General features: G+C 49.6%; 4 protein-coding genes across 11 annotated transcripts in view; 2 read left to right on the top strand and 2 right to left on the bottom strand.

Moving 5' to 3' along the window:
• Positions 1 to 763: 763 nt before the first annotated feature.
• On the bottom strand, positions 764 to 15,619 carry PHF7 (PHD finger protein 7). 4 transcript variants are annotated; one of them, XM_067754676.1, is made up of 11 exons: positions 14,810 to 15,619; positions 13,528 to 13,631; positions 12,717 to 12,769; positions 12,236 to 12,327; positions 7,509 to 7,610; positions 7,010 to 7,134; positions 6,388 to 6,547; positions 5,714 to 5,820; positions 5,166 to 5,282; positions 4,617 to 4,741; positions 764 to 1,011 (listed from the first exon to the last, which is right to left on the bottom strand). In XM_067754676.1, exons 2-11 carry the CDS (start codon positions 13,569 to 13,571, stop codon positions 845 to 847), a joined length of 1,092 nt encoding a protein of 363 aa, XP_067610777.1. In that variant the 5' UTR covers positions 13,572 to 13,631; positions 14,810 to 15,619; the 3' UTR covers positions 764 to 844. The 4 variants fall into 4 exon arrangements, with proteins under 4 accessions (XP_067610777.1, XP_067610775.1, XP_067610779.1 ...); XM_067754677.1 differs by lacking the exon at positions 764 to 1,011 and adding an exon at positions 3,814 to 4,396 and having other exon boundaries at positions 14,810 to 15,615; XM_067754674.1 differs by lacking the exons at positions 13,528 to 13,631; positions 14,810 to 15,619 and having other exon boundaries at positions 12,717 to 13,521.
• LOC137232517 (translation machinery-associated protein 7-like) lies at positions 10,179 to 10,546 on the top strand. The gene has a single exon (XM_067754679.1). It carries the CDS (start codon positions 10,296 to 10,298, stop codon positions 10,488 to 10,490), a length of 195 nt encoding a protein of 64 aa, XP_067610780.1. The 5' UTR covers positions 10,179 to 10,295; the 3' UTR covers positions 10,491 to 10,546.
• Positions 15,620 to 15,660: 41 nt separating the features above from the next.
• Positions 15,661 to 23,913, top strand: BAP1 (BRCA1 associated deubiquitinase 1). 5 transcript variants are annotated; one of them, XM_067754671.1, is made up of 17 exons: positions 15,736 to 15,873; positions 15,972 to 16,001; positions 16,111 to 16,165; positions 17,157 to 17,217; positions 17,616 to 17,735; positions 18,207 to 18,268; positions 18,354 to 18,496; positions 18,764 to 18,842; positions 19,304 to 19,427; positions 19,739 to 19,886; positions 20,359 to 20,543; positions 20,987 to 21,120; positions 21,615 to 22,093; positions 22,208 to 22,368; positions 22,642 to 22,785; positions 22,868 to 22,940; positions 23,154 to 23,913. In XM_067754671.1, exons 1-17 carry the CDS (start codon positions 15,837 to 15,839, stop codon positions 23,285 to 23,287), a joined length of 2,169 nt encoding a protein of 722 aa, XP_067610772.1. In that variant the 5' UTR covers positions 15,736 to 15,836; the 3' UTR covers positions 23,288 to 23,913. The 5 variants fall into 5 exon arrangements, with proteins under 5 accessions (XP_067610774.1, XP_067610772.1, XP_067610770.1 ...); XM_067754669.1 differs by having other exon boundaries at positions 15,737 to 15,873; positions 17,157 to 17,289; positions 23,154 to 23,911; XM_067754670.1 differs by having other exon boundaries at positions 15,738 to 15,873; positions 17,157 to 17,289; positions 22,642 to 22,734; positions 23,154 to 23,910.
• Positions 23,893 to 25,480, bottom strand: part of DNAH1 (dynein axonemal heavy chain 1) — a 74,233-nt gene continuing 72,645 nt past the window's right edge. The window contains exon 77 of the mRNA XM_067755772.1: positions 23,893 to 25,159. Within this exon, the coding sequence (XP_067611873.1) occupies positions 25,038 to 25,159 (122 nt within the window). The 3' untranslated portion in view covers positions 23,893 to 25,037. The remainder of the gene's footprint in view (positions 25,160 to 25,480) is intronic.

Genomic DNA, 25,480 nt, shown 5'->3' with positions numbered 1-25,480 from the left:
GTGCCCTCTGGTGTTTGACAGTAAAACATCAGGCTTATGAACGCAGGGTTTGAGCACATCCAACAATTCAGTAGACGTCAGACTGCCTCTGCATGTGGGGTCCCGAGCCAGACACCATGAGGGGGAGAAAGGTTAATAAGACAGAAAGGTCCCTTCCCATAAGGGGCTTCCAATCTAGAGGGAGAGACAATTATGGGACCAGATGGAGAATGACATAGGCTATAATAGGGGTATAAGCAGAGCTCAGGGAGAGTGCCTAGGGATGAAGAAGTGGCCCTTATGCTGGATCCATCAGGCTGAGGATAGAGGTTATGGCTCTCCAGACTGCAAAGCTCATGCTCAGGGCCCAGTATTTCAGGGTAGCCATGGCAGAGTGCCCATGGAAGGGCTTAGATGTCCATCTCAGCGGGAGCCATCCTAAGTAAAGAGCTAGCAGATGTTTTATGGCAATTAACAGAAGAGTTAAGGATGGATATGCCAAGCAAAGCAAGTGGATATAGGAAACCATGCAGAGAGAAGGCTTTTGCTGCAGTCCTGTGAGGCACAGGGGTCTGAGCTCAACACTGGCAGTGGGATGGAGAGGAAGGCAAACATTTGAAAAATAGTCAAATTGACAAGAAAGAGGGTGGTTGAGCAGAAAAGGAAACATAAGGAGATTCTGAGGTTTCTGGCCCTAGTTCATAGTTCCCACAAAGGTAAGAATTAGAGGAAGCGGAGCAGGTGCTTTGGGGAATTTTTATTTGATGTCTATTCCTACCCTCCCCAAGTGAACTATATGTTCTAGGTCCTAGGTTATAAAATGGTAATTAATTCTAATAGACACATCATTTGTGAAAACAGGTATTTAAAATATACAAGATGAGGGCTTCCCTGGTGGCGCCGTGGTTGAGAGTCCGCCTGCCGATGCAGGGGACACAGGTTCGTGCCCCGGTCCGGGAAGATCCCATATGCCGCGGAGCGGCTGGGCCTGTGAGCCATGGCCGCTGAGCCTGCGTGTGCGGAGCCTGTGCTCTGCAACGGGAGAGGCCACAACAGTGAGAGGCCTGCATACCGCAAAAATTAATAAATAAATAAATAAATAAAATAAAATATACAAGATGAGCCTGGGGCATCTTGTAGTGCCAAAAAGTAAAGAAGTGCTCAAAACCAAACCAAACCAAACAAAAATGAAACACACAATAATGGCAGTATGTGAAAAGGAATAGGAGTCCCAATGGCCAAAGCTAGAACAATCTGAGCAACAAAATAAAGTAGTATTGGATTATAAACCAAAGTATAATATACATATCCATGAGTCCACACTGATATACATGGTTGAATAAATAAATACGTGGGAGAGGATAGGTAAATCTCCCATGCTGAAGAATTCCAAATAATACATGTAGATAATCTGTCCTTAAAAAGGGAGGGGGCATAAATCCCCACTCATTAATTGTGGGCTGAACAGAGTGGCTTCTTTCCAAAATTTACAGTACATAAAGAGGGAAAAGGAGTAACTTTTTCTGGAAAAACTTGGCAAACACTAACTTGGCCAGATGACCAAGATCAACATCAACAGTGATAAGTCATGTTGATCGTATGTAACTTCGATTTGATGCGATGAAAATGGCACTTTACCTGTGTGGTCTTCCTCCCTCAAACCCATAACTCCAGTCTAATCATAAGAAAAACATCAAGGACTTCCCTGGTGGCCCAGTGGTTAAGAATCCGCCTGCCAATGCAGGGGACACGGGTTCGAGCCCTGGTCCGGGAAGATCCCACATGCCACGGAGCAACTAAGCCTGTGTGCCACAACTACTGAGCCTGTGCTCTAGAGCCCATGAGGCACAACCACTGAAGTCCGCGCGCCTAGAGCCCGTGCTCAGCAACAAGAGAAGCCACTGCAATGAGAAGCCCGTGCACCTCAACAAAGAGTAGCCCCTGCTCTCCGCAACTAGAGAAAGCCAGCATGCAGCAACAAAGACCCAATGCAGCCAAAAATAAATTTTAAAAAAAAAAGAAAAGAAAAGAAAATCATCAGACAAATCCCAATTGAGGGGCACTCTACAAAACACCTGACCAGGGCTTTCCTGGTGGCGCAGTGGTTAAGAATCTGCCTGCCAATACAGGGGACACGGGTTTGAGCCCTGGTCTGGGAAGATCCCACATGTCACGGAGCAACTAAGCCCGTGCACCACAACTACTGAGCCTGTGCACTACAGCCCGTGAACCACAACTACTGAGCCCACGTGCCACAACTACTGAAGCCTGTGTGCCTGTGCTCCACAACAAGAGAAACCACCGCAATGAGAAGCCCGCGCACTGCAATGAAGAGTAGCCCCCACTCGCCGCAACTAGAGAAAGCCTGCGTGCAGCAATGAAGACCCAACTCAGCCAAAAATAAAGTAAATGAATTTATTTTTTAAAAAAGGGAATAAACAATGAACAGGAGGACTTCCCTGGTGGCACAGTGGTTAAGAATCAGCCTCCCGATGCGGGCGACACGGATTTGAGCCCTGGTCTGGGAAGATCCCACATGCCGCGGAGCAACTAAGCCCGTGTGCCACAACTACTGAGCCTCCGCTCTAGAGCCCGTGAGCCACAACTACTGAGCCTGAGTGCCACAACTACTGAAGCCCGCGCACCCTAGAGCCCATGCTCTGCAACAAGAGAAGCCACCGCAATGAGAAGCCCATGCACTGCAATGAAGAGTAGCCCCCACTCGCCACAACTAGAGAAAGCCCACGTGCAGCAATGAAGACCCAACGCAGCAAAAATAAGTAAATTTAAAAAAAAATGTACAGGTGAGGAAAAATAGTCATAGTGTACCACTTGACTCAGCACTGAAGGTTAATTTAACAAAAATTGTGATGCAATTATAAAAGATGGAAGGAATGAACACAGGAAGGTTTTAAAGGTGCTGGATCTTTATGTAATATGATAGTACGTCAAAAATGTCTAAGATTAATATATCAAGAAATGGCTAAAAAATGTGCAGAGTAGTTGCCTTTAGGGAATAGGACTGGGGGTAGTGAAGGATGAATCAAGAGAGTATTTTTCATTATAATCCCTTTAGTATTTCTTGATTTCTTTTTAAAGTATTATTTTGACCCCCACCGCCTCCTTGTGATTCCAAATAAATCTGGTCAAATCCAAATCACTGTGCACATTCAGATGTAAGTCTCCGGGGGTCAGCAACATTTAAACCAAGTTCGCAGCGAGACCCTGCGAACTCGGCACCTGGCAATGGTCCTGAGTTTCCCCCACTAATCCAAATCCCACAAAATCATTAAAAACAAACAAATGTTCTATTCAATTTATCCCAAGACCTTCTGCCAGGTTTCTGTCCTAGCTGTCTTGCTTAATGTCCTGGCATGGCCCCCTTACCTGAGCTAGAAATGCCCGAGCCACCAGACAGGAGGGTTTGAGTGGAGGTGTGTTAGGGTTAGGAAGGTATGCTAAAGACCAGGCTGCCTGGAGTGAGTGGAGCCCCTTCTGTCTCACGTGAGCACGGCAGTCCCTGGCCTTTGAGTCCAGGGCGCCAAGCCTTGCAATAGTGGCCTATTCTCAGTCCAGTGTGTTCTCCTTTGCTGGCTCACTTTCCTGATGAGATCCTGTGTGTTTATTTGCACAACGATGAAATTTCTGTCCCCGCAAAGTCGATTTATCTGCAAAATACTTCCCTCCAAAGCAACATGTCTAATTGAAAGTTCTACACTTAATTCACTGAATTTTATAGAGTAGAAAGGTGCATTTTCCTATTCCTTCACTCTAACCTCCAGATTCCTTAGTATGCTAGATAAATTCCAGAGTGAATGCTTAAGGAGACACCAATGGAGAGAAAACGTTTATTTGTATAATAACAAACGTGGGTGAAGTCAGAAGAGTTATATGAGAACAAGATCAAGGTGGAATAATCTTGCTGGAAAAAGAAGAGTAGAAAAGGCCCTCTGGGAATCAGGCAGAAAGAGCAGAGGTGCTCTCAAAGCCACAAATGCATCCTGTGGTTGGCATCAGGACTCTGCTCTGAACTCAAGTTCCCCTGGGACTTCTCTTTCTTTGGTTCAGAGTCTCACTGCTAGCCCCCTTTCCTTGGCTCACAGTGCCAAAGTGTTCCCTCCCTCAAACCTGATGGAGGAACACAGCTTTGTACTCAAATGTGCTTGGCAGCGACTAATCAGAAACTGTTACTTGGACTTTTTGCAGCTCTTAGTGATCTTGACACCCTTGGATCGCCAGGAGTGGCCCCTCGTCCTGCAACCAGAGGACTCTGGTTTTTCTAATGAGGAAGAGCCTGGTCAGTCAGTCGAAGAAGGGCCCGGATTCTCTTCCAGGCTGGTGTCTCTGCAAAAATGCCCCCTGGAGTGGAAAGTGCTGTTGCAACAGGGGATGTCACCTGAGTTTTCAGGTGTGTAGTCTGTGGTGAAAGAAAGGTGGGAGAGGCAAACTCGACCCTCTGTCTCTCTCCCAGGCACAGGTCCTTATGCCCCTCCCTAGCCGCTTTCCTCCCCAAACTAAAGTACCAACTAAAAGTCCCCATCTGATAGCACACCCTCCTCCTTTCCCAGGCACCATAAGTCCCCCAGACCCCTGACCCCCACCCCAGTTCTGAGACCAGACCACCCCTCCAGTCCCACCTGTGGCTTCAGCAGCAGGCGCACACTCCTCGCACTCCCATTTCTTACAGCTGGATATGAGAGAGGAGCAGTCCCTATGGGTTCCGTGGGATCCACATGTAGCACACAGAATGAGGCTCCACCTCCTATAGGAAGAGCCAAGGGAGGGTTGTGGGACAAATTTAACACTCACTACCACTCTTGGAATGTTCGCTGCAGGCCAGGCCTTTGATGAGGGCTCCCTAGGTATCTTTACTACACATTTTACCCGTGACAGAGATGTGGCTGAGTGCTGATCCCAAGACCTGCCGTCAGGCACAGCCACTCGCAAGGTAGATCGTGGAAGGAACTGGCCCTGAGTGTCTCTCCATGGGGCACAAGGAGAGTAGACCCTGCAGAGAGACCTGTTCACTTGTACATGAGTGAGTCCTGAGCTGATTAAGGATGGGACTCAGCAGCTATGTTCATCCTGAGGTCTGTAGACAAAAGTAAATTTCTTGCGCTTGATAACTGTGCAAGATCTAAGATGGTCCTGATGAGAGATCTTTCTGGCTATGAGGCTTTTCCTACCCTTCATCCTCAAAGCTGTCTCTGCCTTGTTCATACACACAGATGGGGGCATCACAATGCTGATAGCGCTCATACAACTCCGAGAAAGCCCCTGGCTCAAGTTCCCAGGCAGCGTCTCTGCAGTGGGAGAAGAAACAGTGAGTAAGGGACATATAATCAGGTGGTAAAACTTTTGTTCAACAGAACAAAGAAGTTCAACAGATTGCCTGAATACTTTCAGCAAGGCAGGGCTAGTGGCCTGGCAGTGGGAGAGGGGTGAAGCAGATAAGTGGAACACAGGTGTTCCTTAGTTCCACACTGGAATTCAAGAACTCAAGGAATTCTGACCCCCAAAGCACCTTTTTCAGAAACACGCCCACCACCCCTGCTTCACCCTCCCCCCATTTCTTTTTATAATTGAAAAGCTCTCCCTCCACCCTTCCCTCTTCACTGTACATCAGTGCTTCTGCTGCTTCCTCATTCTCTGAACTATCTTCACACTCACCTTCTCTCTAGAAACCTAGGCAACCCACTTCCTGGCTCAATTCCTGCTGTAAAGTTTCTACTACCTGTCTGGAATATGAATTCCCATTCTTAGCATTTCTTGAGGAAATTCTTCTCGATTGTTGCAATGTGGACATTTGAAGAAATGCTTTGCTGATGTGTGGGCATATTTCTGTAAGATAAACATGGAAGATAGTGTTTGTAAAAACACTATCTTTGCACACATTCTTCCCACCCCGCACCCTCGTCTCACAAAGAGGATGTTGCTAGGAGAGCTTGACTAAGGGTTACAGGACAAGGAATATGGATGGGCTGAGGAGAGGGCTGCAAATCCAGGCGTCAGACCAGGGACCAAAAGCTCAAGAGAGTGCCCAGGAGTGCCTCAGCTGTCATCTCCAGTCATGGGGCCTGGCAGTGCTCGACCCAGTAGGGGTCAGGTACCAAGAATACACATTTCCCTTTCCTTCAATCCCAGGAAGCATGGCTGATTTTGAGGCTACTTGACTCATTCTAGGATAAACTCATTCGCTCCAGCCATCCTGAGGATTTTGTTCAGTCTAAATCTTATGATAAAGTCCTACAGGTCAAGGATACCCAGAGACCAGGCTAACTTTCCTCTGGAATCAGTCCTGTATACAGGCCTGCAGCACAGAGCACAAAAGCTGAGATTGCCTGTGCATTCCCAGGGTGCTCAGAACTGGGCCATTGTGGAGAGTCCCCAGTCCAGGGAAAGCCCCACCTGTATGCACTTGCGGTGGTAGATAGTTTGGCTACAGCACGGACTCTGGATGTTTTCAACACTTGCTTGGGCTAAGTCTTCGCAGCACAAGACACAGCTTTCCTCCCCCACATTCTCCCATCGGATGTCCTGTGTTGGGCGATGTTTCCCACAAAATGATCTGTGGTAGAGTAAATAGACTTGGTTTCTGGTTTGTCACTGATGCAGTTTTCCAGCTGCCCGGCCTAGGAAGGGCAATCAACCACCCAGGCCAGTGTCCACTGAACCTCCACGCTAATGGGGGAGGAGGAGAAGCAGGGCGAAGAACAGCCACATTCCTTCTCATAGCTTCTTTCCCACTGAGCAAAGCTCCCGGGACTCCGGGGTCTCCACAGCCTCCTGCTCCTGAAAGCCCCACTTAGTTCTGAGCAGCTAAGAACCCCAGCTGTTTGTAATTTAAGGAGGGGATGGGAAGCAAGAAGCAACCCCTGTGAAATCGCCAAGTCAAGATACTGTTTCTCATTATTGAATGGAGGAACAGATTCTCTGGTAAATCAAAACATGAGAACTGGACTCTGATTTCATTAGATGCTAAATAACAAATAGCAAAAGGGCAGCCCAACTTTCCTCCTTCATCACTCACTTGTACTCTCCAAAAAATTGTGAAAGGCAACCCCTTTCCTGGCCACAAGGAAAATGGAAGTTCCTGAGGCACTGATCCTTCTGGCAGTTGATGGCAGCTCCCTTTTTCTTGCACACAAAGCAGATCTGCAAATGAGATCCCAGGCAGTGCTCAGGGCCCTAAAACAGACAGACATTCTGTGGCACATCATTCTACGGAACGGAAATTTTTTGAAGCAACAGCCATTCTTCTTCCTCAGTGGACCTAGAAGCTCTAGGTATGCCGAAGCTGAGCTCCAAGCAGCACTGAATTCTTTTTGGCTTTCTCAGGATGTTGCTCCCTCTCCTTACTTAGGATACTACACCCTAGAGAAGCATGGAACTTAAGAGAAGGACCAGTGGGAAATTCAAGAGTCCTCTGACTTTTAAACTAGCAACTAGGGAAAAGAATAGAAACAGGGATGATGAGAGGAGTATGAGAAGAGGCCCACCCCAAGGCCCCCATTTCAGGGGATTCTAACCTTCTTAGAGGCCCGGGATGCCTCCTTTTTGATGTCCTCAGGCAGGAATCCATAGAAACCTCTATTGGACTGGCCCCTCTGAGGCAGCTTGCTAGATAGGATCTAGAAGGTCAGCAGAACCAGGCTGTCAACACTGATGATCAGTGAAACAGTGCAGTGAGTGATGACAGGGTAAGAGAGCTGAGAAACAGAGCTTGGTGGAATATATATGCATTTACAGGGTAATTTATTTACTTAACAAGCCCTTACATAGCATAAGTGTTGGGTGCTCTAAGTGCTTTTCAAGTATGAACTCATTTAATCCTTGTAACAACCTTAAGAGGTAGGTACTATCATCATCCCCATTTTATAGGAGAAATAACGTGACAGGATCAAGAGCCCAGAACCTGGGCTCTTACCCACCTTTGTGCTACTCTGCCTTTCATTCACTGAGCACTACTTTTGTGTGCTGAGCACTTTGGAGAAACATTCCCTGTGTAGTGACTCATTGTCTGCTCACCACAACCCTGTGATACAGATGCCATTGTGATCCTCATCTTAGAGCCCACTGAGGTGTAGCGCAGCAAGTGACCCGGCTGGGGTCACCCAGAAAGGAGGCAGCAGAGTCGCCTTCACATGTGAGCCCACAGAACCCACACTCTCACTCTCCCGCTGTACTGCCCCTCAGTACAGAATAAATACTCTTCTCAGAGTGTATTCTCCACAGAAAGGGAAACAGGGCTTTCAAATCTCCTGACTGTAGTCATTCTGCTTTATAGGGGAAGGGGAGGAATTGAACTTTTCTTTAAAAACATACTTTAAAGGACCTTTTGTTTCTGAAAAGCCCCCAAAGCAGAGTCTAGAATGGGAAATCAAGGGAAAAGAAGCTAAACTGTTAGGTACCCATGAACAATGAATGTGTACATACTTTGGAGGAATGTCATACCTGAGCCCCACCCCAAGAAGCTTCCAAAAATATTAAGGAGGGTGCTGGACCTACTGCAGCAGTTACATGTAATATGTAATGGGGGCTGAGGTTGTCTTAACATTATAGAAAAAGTGAGCCTACGAGGTTATCTTATTTTAACATTATAGAAAAAGTGAGCCTACAAGGTTGGATGACTTGAGGATGCTTGAATTATATCCCAATTAGGCTTAAAACATATCTATGTTAACAGTCTCTCAAGGCTTTAGGACTATATGAGTCCTTTTAAGTGTTATTAATATTTTCTACAATGAACATGTATAATTTCTACAAACAGAAAAATCAGTAGTGAAAGATTAAAAATAATCTAAATGTCCTTTAACAGGAGTTTAATACTTTTTGGTACACCTGTACCATGGAATACCAATTAGCTATTAAAAAAGTGTTCTATATGGAAACAGCTCCATAAATATATGAGGTAAAAAAAAGTAAAATACAAAACACTATGTATAGTATGTTGAAAATTATATGCTTATAAATGCATTGAAATTAAACAAGACCTGACACCAAAACAAGACAGAACTTACAGGAGTGTAAAAGCACACACCAATTTTTCTTATGAGCATAGATACAAAAATGAAACAAAATATTGAATCCAGCACCATATAAAAAGGATTATACATCATGACCAGGCAGAATTTGTACCAGAAATGCAAGATTAGTTTAACATTGAAGTATTCAATCAATGTAACAAACCACATTCACAAAATAAAGAAGAAAAATCATGATCATCTCAACAGATGCAGAAAAAGCATCTGACAAATTCAGCACACATTCATAATACCCTCAGCAAACCAGAAATAAAAGGGAACTTCTCCAATCTGATAAAAAGCATCTAAGAAAAACCTACAGCTGACATCATATTTAATGGTGAAAAATTGGATGCTGTCCTCTAATGTTAGGAACAAGACACAATATTCACTCATACAACTTCTTTTCAATACTAGATTGAAGTTCCCAGCTATTACAATAAGGCAAGAAGAAGAATTAAAAGACATAAAGATTGGAAAGAAAGAACTGCCTTTATTCACACGTGATTGTATACACAGGAAATCCTAAGGCATTTACAAAAAAATTAAAAAATAAAAACTACGAACTAATAAGTGAATTTAACAAGATTGCAGATACAAAATCAATGTACAAAAATAAACTGCATTTCTGTACACCAGCAACAAACTTGAAATGAAATTTTAAAATACCATTTATAATAGCATAGAAATCACAAAATATTTAGGAATACATTTAACAAAATATGTGCAAGACTTCTTCACTAAAAAAAAAAATTGCTGAGATAAATTTTAAAAGACACAAATTAATGGGGAAATATATCATGTCCATGGACTGGAAGATTCAATATTGTTTGTCAATTCTTCCCAAATTGATCCATAAATTCAATGCAATCCCTATCACTATCCCAACAGGCTTTTTTTTAAACGAAAAATTGACAAACTAAATATAAAATGTATATGGAAAAGGAAAGCACCCGATAGCCAAAGCAATCTTGGAAAAGACTGCAGAACAAGACTTAATTTCAAGATGCTGTAAAGCCACAATAATCAAAACAGTGTGGTATTGGTAAGGATCAACACACAGATCTATGACATAAAATAAATCATCCAGATCCACAGATACATGGTCAACTGATTTTGACAAAGGCACTGAGGTAATTCAATGGGTAGGCAAAGATTTCTTGGGACACACAAACAAGCACTAACCATAAAAGGAAAAATAGATAAACTGGACTTCATCAAAATTAAAAACTTTTGTTCTTCGAAAGACATCATTAAGAAAATAAAAAGGCAGGGGGAGGGGCAGCAGGCACCATGTTGGGCCATGAAGGTGGCAAGAAGAAGTCCTTGAAGCAGCCCAAGAAGCAAGCCAAGGAGATGGGGAAGGAAGATAAGGCACTCAAGCAGAAAAAGGAGGAGGAGCAGAAGAAACTCGAGGAGCTAAAAGGGAAGGGTGCGGGTAAAGGCCCCCTGGCCACAGGTGGAATTAAGAAATCTGGCAAAAAGTAAGCTGTTCCTGGAATTCCTTGGTGGTCCAGTGGTTAAGACTTGGCGCTTTCACTGCCACGGGCCCGGGTTCGATGCCTGGCCAGGGAACTAAGATCCCACAAGCTGCACAGCGTGGCCAAAAAATAAGTAAAATAAAAATTTTAAAAAGTAAGCTGTTCCTTGTGCCTGAGGCAATGATGATTCCATTCCTGTTTAAACATCTGGATTCCCTGCCATAACATCTGTCACCACCTATAGCTATAGCTTGGAACCTTTTGTACATTTAAGAATAAATTTTTGTAAAAAAAAAAAAAAATCATACAGTGGCTCATCTTGTCTATAGTTTTTCTCAGCCATTTTCTACCTTAGCTATGAGATCCGCATAAACCCAGCGCAGAGTCCTGCCAAAGTGTGTTCCTAAGTCCTTGTTCTATCCTGAATTCTGCATCACCTGGAACGAAACCAACTCATTTGAAAAATAAAAAGAAAATTAAAAGGCAAATCACAGACTGGGAGAAAACAGTAAAAACACACATCTCTGAAAAAGGATTTGTAGCCAGAATATACCTGTGCCCCCGGCAATGGAAGTGCGGAGTCTTGACCACTGGACTGCCAGGGAAATCCCAAAACAACTCAACTTCTAAAATGGACAAAATATTTGTACCTACACTTCACAAACGGAAATATGTGAATGGCCAATAAGCACGCAAAAAGAAGCTCAACATTTTAGGTCATCAGAAAAATGCAAATTAAAACAGCAATGAGATACCAAAACACACTTAGTAGAATGGCTAAAATTAAAAAGACTAACAACAACAAGTTGGGACAAGAATATTGTGCAAACAGAAATCTCATAAATTGCTAGTGGGATTGTAAACTGGTACAACCACTTTGGAAAGTGATCTGTCAACTTCACACAAAGTTAAACATAGTTAGTAATTTCACTCCTAGACATTTGCCCAAGAGAAGTGAAAACATGTTTTCACACAAAAAATTGTACGTGAATATGCGTAGCAGCTTTATTCATAATAGCCCCCAAATGAAAACAATTCAAATGTCCATCAGCAGGTGGATAAATAAGCAAATTATAATATATTCATACAACAGAATATAACTACACAATAAAAAGGCACAAGCTACCGACGCATGCAACATGCATCAGTCTTCAAAACACTGTGTTGAGTGAAAGAAGCCAGACACAAAAGAGTACAAATTGTATGGTTTCATTTATATGAAGTATAAGAATAGGCAAAAGTAACCTATGGATCAGAACAGTGATCACCTCTGAGGGAACTGACTGGAAGAGGGTAGGAGGGAATTTCTGGCCTGATAGAAATAATTATTTTGATGGGGGTAGTGTTTACATGGGGACATACTTTATATCCCCATGATATATGAGTTTATCAAAACTCATCAAACTGTATTCTTAAATGGGTACATTCTATAGCATACAAACTATACGTAATTTTAAAAGAATATCAGGAAAAAATAGCTGGAAGAACTGTTGGTAGAATTTGCTGCTGGGGAGAGGGAGAAGGACTGGGAATACTACTAAGGGAAGAGACTTTCTATTGTACATACTTTATACTGTTAGGATTTTACACCAGGTACACACATTACTTTTTAAAAATTAGATTTTAAAAGAAAAAAGCCATTAAGAAAAACAAGCAAACAGGGCAATGGATCTGAGGCTGGATGCAAAAACAGAGCACAGACTGTACAGCAAAGCCATAGGACATTCAAAGCAAAGGGGGCCTTATACTCACAAGACAGAAATAATGCACACTGAGATTGTCTTTCTGAAGAAATTCCCCTAATTTTTCGGGATCCCCAGGTTCTTGAAGGCATAGCCGGCAAACTGGAAGAAAGGATGTTAGGAATTCATTTTGGGAGCATAACGATCTAAGTATAAGGAGGAGTACAGTACTGGGAAGAGGGTCATTTTGACAAGGGATGAAGTGTTATTTGATATCAGTTAGGTTTTCATATAATTTTAGCCACATCTGAGGGAGTTGGCTGCAACTGCTCACTGAGATAAAAGATATACTTTTATCTCAAGTGGCTTTAATTAACTTGTTCCTTGAACTTTGGACATGACATTTAAAAATTACAGTCTCTGAGTTCTTCAGGATCTTAGAGATTCTGGGAAGGAACTGACAGTGAGAAGAGCAAGTTTGCTGCCCTACACAAATGGCCTTTGCTGAGGTCGGGAGGCAGCAGCCAAACAGAACCTCCAGTCTTTCTTACCAGGCCCTGAAGAAGGCTTCCTCTGGGTTACTCTCCTTGTCTTGGCAGATTTTCTATACAAGAGATGGAAAAAGTACAAGGTAGTCTTTGAGGATCCTGTTGGCATCTCTTGTAACATTTCCCTCAAAATGCTATCCATGGGTCTGATGAAGGACCAAAATAGCTAAAGACTAAGACATCAGTTTTCTTCTTCCCTTTCATATTTTTTGAAAGCACAAAACATGCCCATGGAATTATGTGAATTAAGTGAGATCATAGCCATCTTTCTGTTCTAGTGCCTCTATTGCCTGTGTTGACTGAATGAATGCAAGAACAAACCCCCTTTTATTCTTTTACTGTTTCTCCTGTCACCTACCCTGAATCTCAGGTGGTACCATGTTCACAAGGCATAATAAAATGATACTAAAATTGATTAAGAATTTCCTATTGCTAGGCAATATTCTTGGCTCTTTATATGTATTAGCTCAGTGAATCTACAGAATGTTCTAAAAAGTGGGTGCTATTATTATGCATTTTCCAGATGAGGAAACTGAGGCCTAAAGAAATGAAATAACCTGTCCCAGGTCACCTAGTTAGCAAGTGTTAGAGCCAGGATATGACTCTAGGCAGAAGGGCTCCACAGCCAGGACTTTGCCAGTAGGGACATCCCTGGGAGGATAGGTTACTGGGCAGCTTCCCAGGGACCACTGGTGTATGCTTCAACACTAACCAACCTTAGCCTCCAAGACCAAGCAAAGGGGACAAAAAATGAAGCATATACTACAGGCCATTGGACAATTTCTCCCAAACTCTCTTAAGTTGCCTACTCTACCTCAATCTTTGATGTTGCTTCTTCTTTCCTTTTATAGTCTTCATTTGCTGCTGCCTATCTTGAATTCTTCTATACTATAATGAGAACAATACCGGCTCTTCCAGCTATAAGTATAAACAAGTCAGCAATTAATTCTGCATTTGGTTATCAAGTTCCACAGGGTCAAAGCAACAGTGCGCTTCACCTCCTCATCCATGTGACAGAATAAAAGCGACACGCCCAGTATCAATGCCAGTAATAGCCAATAATTATTAAATCATGCCCAGAACTGTTCTGGGCATTTTACATTCAACTCGAAAACCCCCCTGGCAATAGGTACCATTTTATCCCTATTTTCAAGATGAGACTGAGGCACAGAGAGGTCACACAGAGGCATTTGCTCAAGATCACAGTTACTGATACACCACAGCGGTATGAGAACTTCCAACTATTGCTTGAACTGGCTAACTTGTTCTTTGTTCTCTTTGTGCCTACTAAATGTATGAGGTAGCACTCAGGAAAAATGCCTCCTTCTGCCCCCAAGTTTAAGTTCCTTAATTCCACCCAGGAAAAGCTAGATTAGGTAGCTCTTTCCTAGGAAAAGGAGCCTGTGAGATTCTGGCTGCCTAAAGCGAGAACTCCCTCTAGTGAGAGCCAAGATATAACCCTGACAAATCACCCCTTGGCTCCTATTGTTTCTTTTCACCAGGCTCAGATGATCACTGAGGTCTGGCCTGTTCTCAGCCTTCCTCTAGATGTGAACCAAGGTTAAAAGGCCCAGAAGTGGAAAAGACACCCTGCCACTCCTCCCCCGACCAATGTCAGCTGGCTATAAATTCAGTTTTCATTGGTTAAGGGGGAAATCCCTGAATGGGAAGGGGGACAAAAGAAATAAAAAGCACTCCTCTGAAAGAAGGACTGTGTCAAGTCAGGGGAGAGGAGAAGGATAGCATTTCTTAGGAGAATTGAGTGAATTAAGTCAGTCCAGGGACACACACTCCAGTACCCATGTCCTCAGGCCACAGCTGGAGAGCATGAACATCTTTAGGGACTGTCAACTATTCTGCATGAACGTAACTACTCTGGCAACTAGCTGTTCTGCAAACTAAGGCTCCATCTCCTCTTCTAACCCATGAGTTGCACTTGCATTGGTAATGACACTTGATGGCTTTTTACTCAACAAAAGCACTTGGACAGGCTGGAAGAGGAGAGAGAAGGGCGTGCACTAGGGGATCCACTTTAGCTGGCTACTGAACAGTTCCGAGTCATTGGGGAAATCCAGATCTAGCAATAGAAATAAAACCTTGAAACGTCAGTTCTTTGAATCGCTGGACCAAGACGTTCCTTGAGCGGGATCCTACACACAGTGGTAGTTACAGGAAGACGCAAGGATCTTCAAAGCATGCGAGGAGGACGTTGCAAATGCTGGCTTCCACAAGCTGCTCAGTCTGAGATTTCCTAACCGAGCGGATGCTCCCTTGAAACGATTACCGAGTTGTTTCACTGGGTAAGTGCTGGGTAAAACTTGTTGAGAAAGTTAAAAATAAATAAGCGTGTTCGGCCCCGCCACCGCAAGAATAAACAATGATTTATTTGGAAAATACGAGTCGGTGTGGCCACAACCATCCCCCAGAGGTAACAGCCGAAGAAGGGGCTCAAGGAGCATCCCGCAGATGCCAGACCAGGCTCATGTCGCGCCTGCCGGGCTGCTGGTGCGAGGCCGGGCCGGAGGTCGCCTCGGCCGCTCACTCCTCACGGTAGCGCACGGGCGGCCGCTCCCGGCCAGGGCCGCCCGCCCAGCTATCGCCCAGGGCGCCGCTGTCCCGGAGCTTTATTCGTTGCCGCAAGCCGTGGTAGCTACCTCACGGGCCGCCGCCCCGCGCGGTGACTGCGCCGGCGAAGGGAGTGACAACGCAAACGGACACTGGGTCACGCGGACTGCGACCCACAGAGCCTGCAGCCGCGGGGAGCACAGCGACGCTGACAGTTGCGTAGAGTGGGACCGCTAACGGTAGCGCGCTAACGGCCGCGCGCCTGCCCCGCCCCTTCTCGCGTCACCGGCGCTCTAGCTCCGCCCCGACCTCTCGCCCTGCACTCCCGCGCGAGTTCGCCGGCGTCTGGAGTCGAAACTGCAGAAGACGAGGCCAGAGGCGGGGCGGCGATCGTCGCGCAGAGGTGACGTAGTGCCGCCGGCGCGGGCGGGTGACGCGTCGGGGCCCGTTGTCTGTGTGTGGGGCTAGGGGCCCCGGGGGCGGCGGGGGCTCCCGGCGGGGGGCGGCGGTGGGTCGGGAGGGCCTGGACATGGCGCTGAGGGGCTGCCCCGCGGGAAGATGAATAAGGGCTGGCTGGAGCTGGAGAGCGACCCTGGTGAGGAGGGGACCGGGCAGGCCCGGAGCTGGGGAGGCCGGGTGGGTCCGAGACGCGCCTTTCTGACCACTACCCGCTCCTCTTGTCGCCCCACCCAGGCCTCTTCACCCTCCTGGTGGAAGATTTCGGTAAGAGCCTCTCCTACGCGCCGGAACCAGGCTGTGGGGGCCCACTCCTGGGCCCTCGCTCCACAGCCAGAGGCTACCCTTCCCGACTTCTTTCCTTACCTGATCGCAGGTGTCAAAGGGGTGCAGGTGGAGGAGATCTATGACCTTCAGAGCAAATGCCAGGGGTGAGTGGCTTGGCACGCGGCGTGGCTTCGGTCGCCCCTTACACCCCGAGGGCTAGGGAGGGACCCGGGAGAGAGTGCTCCTCAAGGGAGGAAGTATCAGAGGCTCCAAATTGTAAAATCTCGTATAAGGAAGCATCCCTCCTCTTTGGGTGCCTTCCTGATGAAGCTGGTGCTGTGCTTTTGTTTCTCCCAGTTTTCCCTCAACACTTCCCTTTATGTGGTAGCCTCTTCCCCTCAATACAAATTCTAACCATCTCTTGGATTAAATTCATCTGCTTTCTGGGGCCTTCCAGCCAGAAACCCCCTGCTCTTGACTCGGGTCACACTGTGCCTTTTGTGCAGCTGTAATTTATTAATGACTGCTTTACTGTGCCCATGTGCCAGTGGTTTTAATCCCCATACAGGGGTCTCATATTGATTGGTTGGTTTGTGGCATCTGACAAGGACTCTCCTGGGTGACCAAGGTCAGGGTCTTGTCTTGGTGGTCCTACAGAATAGAGGTGTGGAGGAACTGCTACAGTGACTAAACGGAGAAGTCTGCTTCTTTCCCTTCAGGAAAGAACAGACTGATATGGGTGTTCATTAACTTCCCTGATTGCACTGGGGCCCAGGCCCTGGGCTTCACAAGTGAGAATTAGTGTTTAAATTCCTCATCACATTTATTGTTCTCGCCTTACCTTCTGTTCCTACCCGGTCCTGAGCCATCGTTCCAGCTTTTCTTATCCCAGAACCACAGACTTCATAAGGATACTGGGTGACTCCCGGAGCATCACAGCCAGAGGCTGATGCTTGACTCTGCCTGCAGTGGGCTTCTGGGGTGCGAGGGCGCAGGGCCACTTTGGGCAGCGTTGGGAAGAAGCCAAGGGAGAGGTGGGATCACAGGAAGGGCACCTGAGTGGTAACACAGTGCAAAGGAATAGGGGAGAGGAAAGGGAATGCAGATTGCCTACCCCCACTTGACTGGTCTAGCTCTGTCCCTTACTTTCCCCAGCCCCGTGTATGGATTCATCTTCCTGTTCAAATGGATCGAAGAGCGCCGATCCCGTCGCAAGGTCTCTACCTTGGTGGATGATACATCTGTGATTGATGATGATATTGTGAATAACATGTTCTTTGCCCACCAGGTCTGCTGGGCTCTGTGTTCTTTCTGGAGGGTGGGATGCTGCCGTTTTCTTCGCTTGGAAAGTGGAAGTGGGGAAAGGCAGAAGGAACTGAGCTCTTATTCACTAAAAAAGGGAGTCTCTTTAGAGCAGGGTGATGTCTGAGTCCATTCTCCATGTCCCCAGACTCCTGATGGGTACTTAGTTGAGTGAACAAATGTTGGGTAAAGATGAGGGGAGTTGATGAGGATTGTCCAGACATGACTGTCCCTCTCTGAGTCCCCATTCCTGATGAGTATGGGCTTGGGGTGAGGGATGCTGTGGATGGGTGACTGTTCTTTGTTTCACAGCTGATCCCCAACTCTTGTGCCACTCATGCCCTGCTGAGCGTGCTCCTGAACTGCAGCAATGTGGACCTGGGGCCCACCCTGAGTCGCATGAAGGACTTCACCAAAGGCTTCAGCCCTGAGGTAGGCCACAGTGCCTTAATCCTGACTCAGCTGACTAGGCAGATGTGACCACCAGATCTACCACTGATAATGCCACTACACGGCATTTGGCACTATGAGGCTTTTTCAAATGATATTTACATTATATTTGACCTGTAAATTAATTGTGTAAGTCAACTTTTTTTTAAGGCCCAATTGTCAGAAAAGGAGATAGGCCTAGGGAAGAGAGGAACGTTCCTTAAGTGACACCTTATTAGGACTTTATCAGGCAATGTTGTTCTCCAGTGTCCACTGATTACTGTGCAAGGCCAGTACAGCCCATCTTTTGGGGGCTCCAGAGCTCTTTTCTGCCCCCACTAGGCCTTCAGGAGAGGCCACCTGTGCTTCTTCAAGTTCCTGGAATGCCCCCAGGCCTGCTCTCCTGAGCTCTGTTTCCCACCCGAGGCCTGCCTGAGAAGTTGCTCTGATGTGGCCTTATTTTCTTCCCTCTAGAGCAAAGGATATGCGATTGGCAATGCTCCAGAGTTGGCCAAGGCACATAATAGCCATGCCAGGTGTGTGGGAGCTGTGGGAACTGATGGGGGTGGGGGAAAGGAAGGGGGTTGTACCATTCTGGGCACTGACTGTGTCCTTCCCCAGGCCTGAGCCACGCCATCTCCCCGAGAAGCAGAATGGCCTTAGTGCTGTGCGGACCATGGAGGCATTCCACTTTGTCAGCTATGTGCCTATCACAGGCCGGCTTTTTGAGCTGGATGGGCTGAAGGTTTACCCCATTGACCATGGTAGGCACTCTGAGCTGGGGGCCCATTGGATTTCTCTGCTTACCTCCTAAGGAAGTGGGGCTCAAGGTCCTCAAGCACTTGGGACCCAGTGGTGGGGCGTGGCGGGGGTGTCTTGAAGACGTGGTTCTGGCAGGATGGCACCCTGTACTGCATTGTCCAACTAGCCCCTGATTCTCTGGGTCACCTTCTCTCCATCATCCTTCCAACTCCTGGCCTGCCCGAGCTCCGGGCTTCCTACCTACTGACTCCTTGTCTTGGTTTCCCCAGGGCCTTGGGGGGAGGATGAGGAGTGGACAGACAAGGCCCGGAGGGTCATCATGGAGCGTATCGGCCTCGCCACTGCAGGGTAAGGGCCCTGAGCCTGCCCTACCTTCTGGAGCTGTGCCCCCATTGGGAGGGACACAGAAGAGGGAACCAAGGCAGAGAGAGGCCAGATGGCTTGTGCAAGGCCACGTGATGAATCTGGCAAGATCAGGATTAGATCTTGTGCTCCCAACTCTTTGCCCTATTTCCCACTCAGGCTGCGTGTGGCCTGCTTCAGGATAGCCTGGGGAGGGGCAGGCCCTGGTGGAGCCCCGGGTGGCCCACGTGTGCTGGCTCACTTCCTGACAGGCCCCTCAGGCAGCTTGTTGGAAGGCACCAGCTCAGGTGCCTGGTGTGCATGGCCAGCTACTGCCCGCCTGTTGGGGTGGGGCCTGTACCTGTGGCTGCAGGTGTGACTTCAGGGAGCCCTGCCAGGAGATCTGCCTCAACCTGATGGCGGGGCCAGGGTGAGAGCTGCTCTCACGGCCACGGCTGTGACTGCAGGGAGCCCTACCATGACATCCGCTTCAACCTGATGGCGGTGGTGCCCGACCGCAGGATCAAGTATGAGGCCAGGCTGCACGTTCTGAAGGTGAACCGTCAGACAGTACTGGAGGCCCTGCAGCAGGTGGGTACCCCTCCTGCCCAGGCCCTGCCTAGCCCAGCCACCCACTCCTTCCCTCCACTGGGTCATCGGTGTCTGATTCCTACATTACTCTGTATTGTGGATCTGGGCTTCAATTAACCACTCCTTTCCTTTGCTCCCTTTGTGGGAAAGGTGATGGGACTTGGCATGGGGAGGGGGAGAATAGCCTCTGAAAGGAGGTTTGACTGTTGTTATTTCCCTTTAAGTGAGTGAGTAGAGCCAAGACCCTTAGCTGTCCAAGGTAGAAGCTAGGGTCTGCCTTCACTCCTCCGCACCTTGGATTTTGATTTCAGCTGATTAGGGTAACGCAGCCAGAGCTGATTCAGACCCACAAGTCTCAAGAGTCACAGTTGCCTGAAGAGACCAAAGCAGTCAGCAGCAAGTCCCCTCTGGCCCTGGAAACAAGCAGGGCCCCAGCGGCCTCTGAGGGCACCCACACAGGTATTGGAGCCTCTCATGGGCCTCAGAGCCACCCCAAGCAGAGCAAGTCTTTTTCTGTGGAGGCACTTGGGCAGTGGTTCAGAGGCTCCTGCAGGAGGTCTGAAGCCTGGTACCTACAGCCCTCTCCCCTCGGAACATGGAGGAAGAGCAGTCCCTCCCTAAACAAAGGCACCTGGAAAGGGCTGCCATTACCACAGTCCCCAAAGCCTTCTCCTTAATGTATATTCCCTTTCTAGCCTCTCTAGAAGTTTTTTTCTTTCTGCCTCCTTTTTTTCATCTCATCCTTTTCCTTTCTCACTGTGGCCCCATGACTTAGAGCTTGCTGACTCCACCCATCAGCTGTCTCTGCTGTTCTTCTCTGAGAAGGGAAGGGGAGCAGTACTGTGCCCCAGGACTGGGGAGACAGTGGGCTGAGGACAGCTTTTCTTGAGGGTCTGGCTGAAAGTCCTGCCCATGCCCCTTGCCCTCTCAGATGGTGTGGAGGAGGTGGCTGGTTCGTGCCCACAAGCCCCGACCCACAGCCCTCCCAGCAAACCCAAGCTGGTGGTGAAGCCTCCAGGGAGCAGCATCAATGGGGTTCCCCCAAACCCCACTCCTATCGTCCAGCGGCTGCCAGCCTTTCTGGACAATCACAACTATGCCAAGTCCCCCATGCAGGTAAGCTGGGAGGATTCCCTCCAGGATTCTTTTGAGAGGTTGCAACAGGCACTTTCCTCAGGTGATTCATTGGTGTTTGCCTTCTGTCGGGGCCTAGGTAACCACGTTCCTCTGTCTGATTCTCAGAAGCCCCTATGATGGCAGGGGTTGAGGGAGGCAGAGAGAGCTCCTCTGACTTTAAACTCAGTCTCATGGCTGTGGGGCTAAATGTTTAGGGCATGGGGTTGGATTCAGCTCTGTGGGTTGGGTTCTACTGGCAAAATAAATGCAGGTGTTTCAGGGCACTCTGTTTCTCTTAGAAGCCCTATGTAGGCAGGTAGTGTGGGTGGGCTCTGGAGCACCTGGAGGGAATCAGTGGACTGAACCCGGAGAGACATGTTGGCTTCCTGGCTGTGGCTGCTGTGTCCAGCCTGGCTCATGGCCGCCCTGGGTCTCTGCCCCAGGAGGAGGAAGACCTGGCAGCAGGTGTGGGCCGCAGCCGAGTTCCAGTCCGCCCACCCCAGCAGTACTCAGATGACGAGGACGACTACGAGGATGACGAGGAGGATGACGTGCAGAACACCAACTCCGCCATCAGGTTAGCCCCAGCTCTGTAAGGCTGGAGGCTGAGTGCTGCAGATCCTATCTTGAATCTTCCAGCCCAGAAAATGCCCTTCAGCAGATAATGCTGAATGCCTGCTGAGTGCAGGGCCCCGGGGAGGCTGACGTGAAGGGGCCGACTCCAGGTCCCAAGAAATTTTTGGAGGGCTTGGGCGAGGGCCGTGCACATTTAACCAGACATCAAGGCCTTTTGTCTAGGCCTTGGGAGATGGGGTGGGGGATATCTTTGCTGGAAGAACTGGCATTGGCAAAAGGCCAGAAGTGAGACAGCTGGAATAGAGGAGGTATCCTTTGAGGACACCTGGCTGCAGCTGTCGAAGCTCAGTGTGCCAGCCTTGGCATGGCCAGGTCAGGCTGCTGGAGCTTCAGGGTCAGTCCCTGGAGGCCAAGATGTGTTCAGGTCATTCTGGGCGTTGCTGAACGTGGTCACCTGGCCCATTCCCTTGGCTTACCTTTCCTTGGGCCCCACAGGTATAAGCGAAAGGGGCCGGGGAAACCAGGGCCATTGAGTGGCTCTGGGGATGGGCAGCTGTCGGTGCTGCAGCCCAACACCATCAACGTCTTGGCCGAGAAGCTCAAAGAGTCCCAGAAAGACCTCTCAATTCCTCTGTCCATCAAGACGAGCAGCGGGGCCGGGAGTCCAGCTGTGGCAGTGCCCACGCACTCACAGCCCTCGCCCACCCCCAGCAATGAGAGCACTGACACAGCCTCTGAGATCGGCAGCGCTTTCAATTCGCCACTACGCTCGCCTATCCGCTCGGCCAACCCCACGCGGCCCTCTAGCCCCGTCACCTCCCACATCTCCAAGGTGCTTTTTGGAGAGGACGACAGCCTGCTGCGTGTTGACTGCATACGCTACAATCGTGCTGTACGCGACCTGGGTCCTGTCATCAGCACGGGCCTGCTGCACCTGGCTGAGGACGGTGTGCTGAGTCCTCTGGCACTGACAGGTGGGCCTTGGGCTGGCTCACTGGCCTCCCAGTGGCGTACTGAGGAGGGAGGTGGCCAAGTGACCACCACGTGTCCTGCACTCTGATGGGTCTTCTCGTGCCTTCTCTTCCCAGAGAGTGGGAAGGGTTCCTCACCTTCCATCAGACCGAGCCAAGGCAGCCAGGGGTCTGGTAGCCCAGAGGAGAAAGAGGTGGTGGAGGCTGTGGATAGCAGAGAGAAGCCTGGGCTGGTCAGGCCTAGTGAGCCCTTGAGCGGGGAGAAGTACTCACCCAAGGTGAGCCCCTCTGCAGCTTTCTCTTCTAATACTGACAAGGGAAGGGCCTAGGGCACTGCTGCCCAGGTGCTGGGTTCCTAGTTGGTATTTTGGTGTGAAGGGTGGTGGCTGAAGCCAGGTGCCAGGAAGCCTGTCTGGGTTGGGTGGTGGCTGGGGCCTCAGTAGGCTCCCGGGACTCTGGCTGCTCGTCCTTGCCTCTAGCTGCCTGCTGGTAGTGGGGCTTTGGTGCTGGCCAGCCCCTGCACCACGGGTGCAATTGTTGGGTTTTGGCAGGAGCTGCTGGCACTGCTGAAGTGTGTGGAGGCTGAGATTGCAAACTACGAGGCCTGCCTCAAGGAAGAGGTGGAGAAGAGGAAGAAGTTCAAGGTGGGCCCTCTCTCCAGCTGCCTGGTCCTCTGCCCACCTGTCTTCCCAGAGGTGCGACCTGCTGGGGTCAGCTGGTGGCTGCTCTGGGGAGATGGCTGCAGCGTCCTCATGTCCTCACTCTTCTCTCCCACAGATCGACGACCAGAGAAGAACACACAACTACGATGAGTTCATCTGCACCTTCATCTCCATGCTGGCTCAGGAAGGTGAGGGGTCTCGCTGCTGCACCTTACCTGGCATGCCCTGCTCAGAGCCCTGGCCCTCAGGCCCCCTCCTTCAGGCCTCTGCTGGGGCTTGAGCAGACTGTAGTCTCAGGGAGGGCCGAGAGACCCTCAGCTTCTGACCGGAGGCTGTGGCCCGTTGAGTGAGTGGCTGCTGGGCATCCAGCCACCCGCTCAAGGGCCTGCGCCTCTCCACAGGCATGCTGGCCAACCTGGTGGAGCAGAACATCTCGGTGCGGCGGCGCCAGGGGGTCAGCATTGGCCGACTCCACAAGCAGCGGAAGCCTGACCGGCGGAAACGCTCACGCCCCTACAAGGCCAAGCGCCAGTGAGGACTGCTGGCCCTGACCCTGCCGCTCACTCTTGCCACATGGCCCTCACCTGCCCCACTCTCCCTCTTCCCAGTATTACCGAATAGTTCCAGTCAGAGAGCCCAGACCCTGGGAATAGGAGCCAGGCCAGGATTCTCTGCACGGTACCCCAGTGCCTGCCAGGGCAGGGCTGCCCCGTCATGCTCTGGAAGCAGGAGCTGGGGCACAGGGAGGTGCTGCAGCTTCCTCCACAGCCGGCTGTGGAGTGGCAGGACCTGGCCTTTCTGCCTGGGCAGCAGAATATATATTTTACCTACAGAGACGTCTATTTTTCTGGGCTCTAACCCATCTTGCCACCACTGTGTTGACATAGTCAGCTTCCTGACTCTGAGTTCTCTCCTAACAGCTGTCATCCTGGAGGGCCGGGGTCACTCCTGCAGGGTCACAGCTGGGGGCCCTGCTGCTCTGGCCCCAGTTGTCCCTGTTGCGAGAAAGCCAGGTCTGCTCTCCGTTCCTCCTGGGAGAGCTCCAAACTCAGGGACCTGGCTGCTGGGCTAGACTGGGAGTGGGGTATTCCAGCGGGGGCAGGGTGAGCAGCCTGCTTGGGTCCCATGGCCTGAGCAGAGAGGAGTGTTTGAGCTGTTTGGTGGCCTGGCTTTGGCCAGGCTTGGTAAGACTGCTCTCTGTGGCAAGGCCCTGGGCTCTTTGTCTTCAGTGTTGTGGCCCTGGCAAGGGGCCTGCTTTGGGCTCCTGGGCTCAGAGGAGCCTCTGCCCGCCCCTCAGTATTACCACGTCTCCCTCTTCTTAGAGACAGCAGAGACAGGGCTGCTTGCAGGAAGCTGGCACCACTCAGCTCTCCCTGCCATGCCAGCTTTCTCAGCTTCTGCAAGGCACTCAGGGTGGGGGACAATAGGACCAAGACAACCAGTTGGAGCCCCATGTTCCCAGAGGGCCTGATGCCAATGGCTGATGGGCCCAGCACTGCCTCTGGAGCTCAGGCCCCAAACAAACAGCCCCATGGCCTCTTCTAGGTGGCTTTGAAGGTGATCCAGGCGGGCCCCTTATGTGTACATAGTGACCAGGGTGGGGGCCAGCTGCCTCTGCGCTAAGCATAGCCCGACCCCTCTGGCCCCTGTAAATATTGGACTAATGAATGAATAAAACTCTCCTAAAAAATTAGCCCTCCTGTACTTGCTGGCCTGAGGTTTGTAGGCCAGGGCTGTGGTGGGAGTGAGGACCTAACCAGACCTGGGCCCAGCGCCCTGTGTGTGACCAAAGAGGTAAGGGGAGTGCATTCTCGGGCATTCAGCCTTCTGGGGCAGAGGTTCTTGGGACCCTAGGCCTGGGACTTAGGGTCTGAACTGAGGAGGGGCTTCGGGTGGGCTGTGGAACCTGAGGAGTTGTGTGCATGGTGTAGTGTGGGAGGAGAGGGCCATGGCTTTCACCAGATCTGACAGCTTTGCAACCTGGAGAGGTGTTGGGACTCAGTGGAGGTGGCACCTCTGTCTCTAGTCCTGCCTGGTGTGTAGTCCCTGGAGGGGCCCTGGGACCTTGCAAGGCTCACCTCTCTTCCCTTGTTGCAGGTAAAAGCTGCCAACTGTGCCACTCTTCCCCCTGCTAACCACATTTTGTCTTGAGGCCCCTGTAGCCTCTCACCCGCACCGTTTCCCTGGCAGTGGGTTCTACAGAGGGGGCCTGGTGTAAGCAGCTAAGGCTCAGCTGGACTGTTTAGGAAATGCAGCTTTAATGGCCCCAGCCCTTCTGTCTGGGTCTAGTAGTCCAGGGCACAGATGAGGGCCACACCACGCTTTACCCAGTGTCGCTGGGGCTGGTCGGTGGGGATCTCCACAGCAATGACGTAGTTTGTGGAGTGGCCTGTGGTTGATAGTGTTCCTAGAGCAGGCAAGAAGGGGGAAGGTTAAGTTGTCTGCTTCAGCTAGGGCAGGAACAGGGTATAAAGAAAGGCAGTGGACTTGGCAAACTGAGCTTGGGACAAGGAAGGGGACCTGACCCAAGAGGAAGCCTGTCTGGGGAGTGTGGCCAAGGCTCAGGCCTGCCCTAAGTTACTGCACTGACAATTGAGGATGGGAATGGGAGAGTTGACGCCCCTGCTCATTCCCTGTGGACCCAGCCCAGGCCCACCCCACCTCTCCAGGCCTCAGTTACCCCCTCTGAACCTCCATTGGCAGGCTGGGCCTCCCAGGACCCAAGGTG

Source organism: Pseudorca crassidens, chromosome 10 (genome assembly GCF_039906515.1).
Source record: "Pseudorca crassidens isolate mPseCra1 chromosome 10, mPseCra1.hap1, whole genome shotgun sequence".
NCBI lineage: Eukaryota > Metazoa > Chordata > Mammalia > Artiodactyla > Delphinidae > Pseudorca > Pseudorca crassidens.
The sequence above is the reverse complement of the archived record's forward strand: the minus strand, read 5'-3'. Positions and strand labels throughout refer to the sequence as shown.

Excerpts from the sequence above, each read along its gene's own strand:
- LOC137232517 (XM_067754679.1), top strand. The coding sequence starts at position 10,296 with ATGTTGGGCCATGAAGGTGGCAAGAAGAAGTCCTTGAAGCAGCCCAAG.
- PHF7 (XM_067754674.1), bottom strand. The coding sequence starts at position 12,855 with ATGGATAGCATTTTGAGGGAAATGTTACAAGAGATGCCAACAGGATCC. Across the intron at positions 7,135-7,508 it reads CATCCCGGGCCTCTAAGAAG|ATCTGCTTTGTGTGCAAGAA; the intron begins GTTAGAATCCCC and ends TCTCATTTGCAG. Across the intron at positions 4,742-5,165 it reads GACAGCTTTGAGGATGAAGG|GAGGTGGAGCCTCATTCTGT; the intron begins GTAGGAAAAGCC and ends CTCTTCCTATAG.
- BAP1 (XM_067754669.1), top strand. The coding sequence starts at position 15,837 with ATGAATAAGGGCTGGCTGGAGCTGGAGAGCGACCCTG. Across the intron at positions 18,497-18,763 it reads GGTTTACCCCATTGACCATG|GGCCTTGGGGGGAGGATGAG; the intron begins GTAGGCACTCTG and ends TGGTTTCCCCAG. Across the intron at positions 19,887-20,358 it reads CTCTGAGGGCACCCACACAG|ATGGTGTGGAGGAGGTGGCT; the intron begins GTATTGGAGCCT and ends TTGCCCTCTCAG.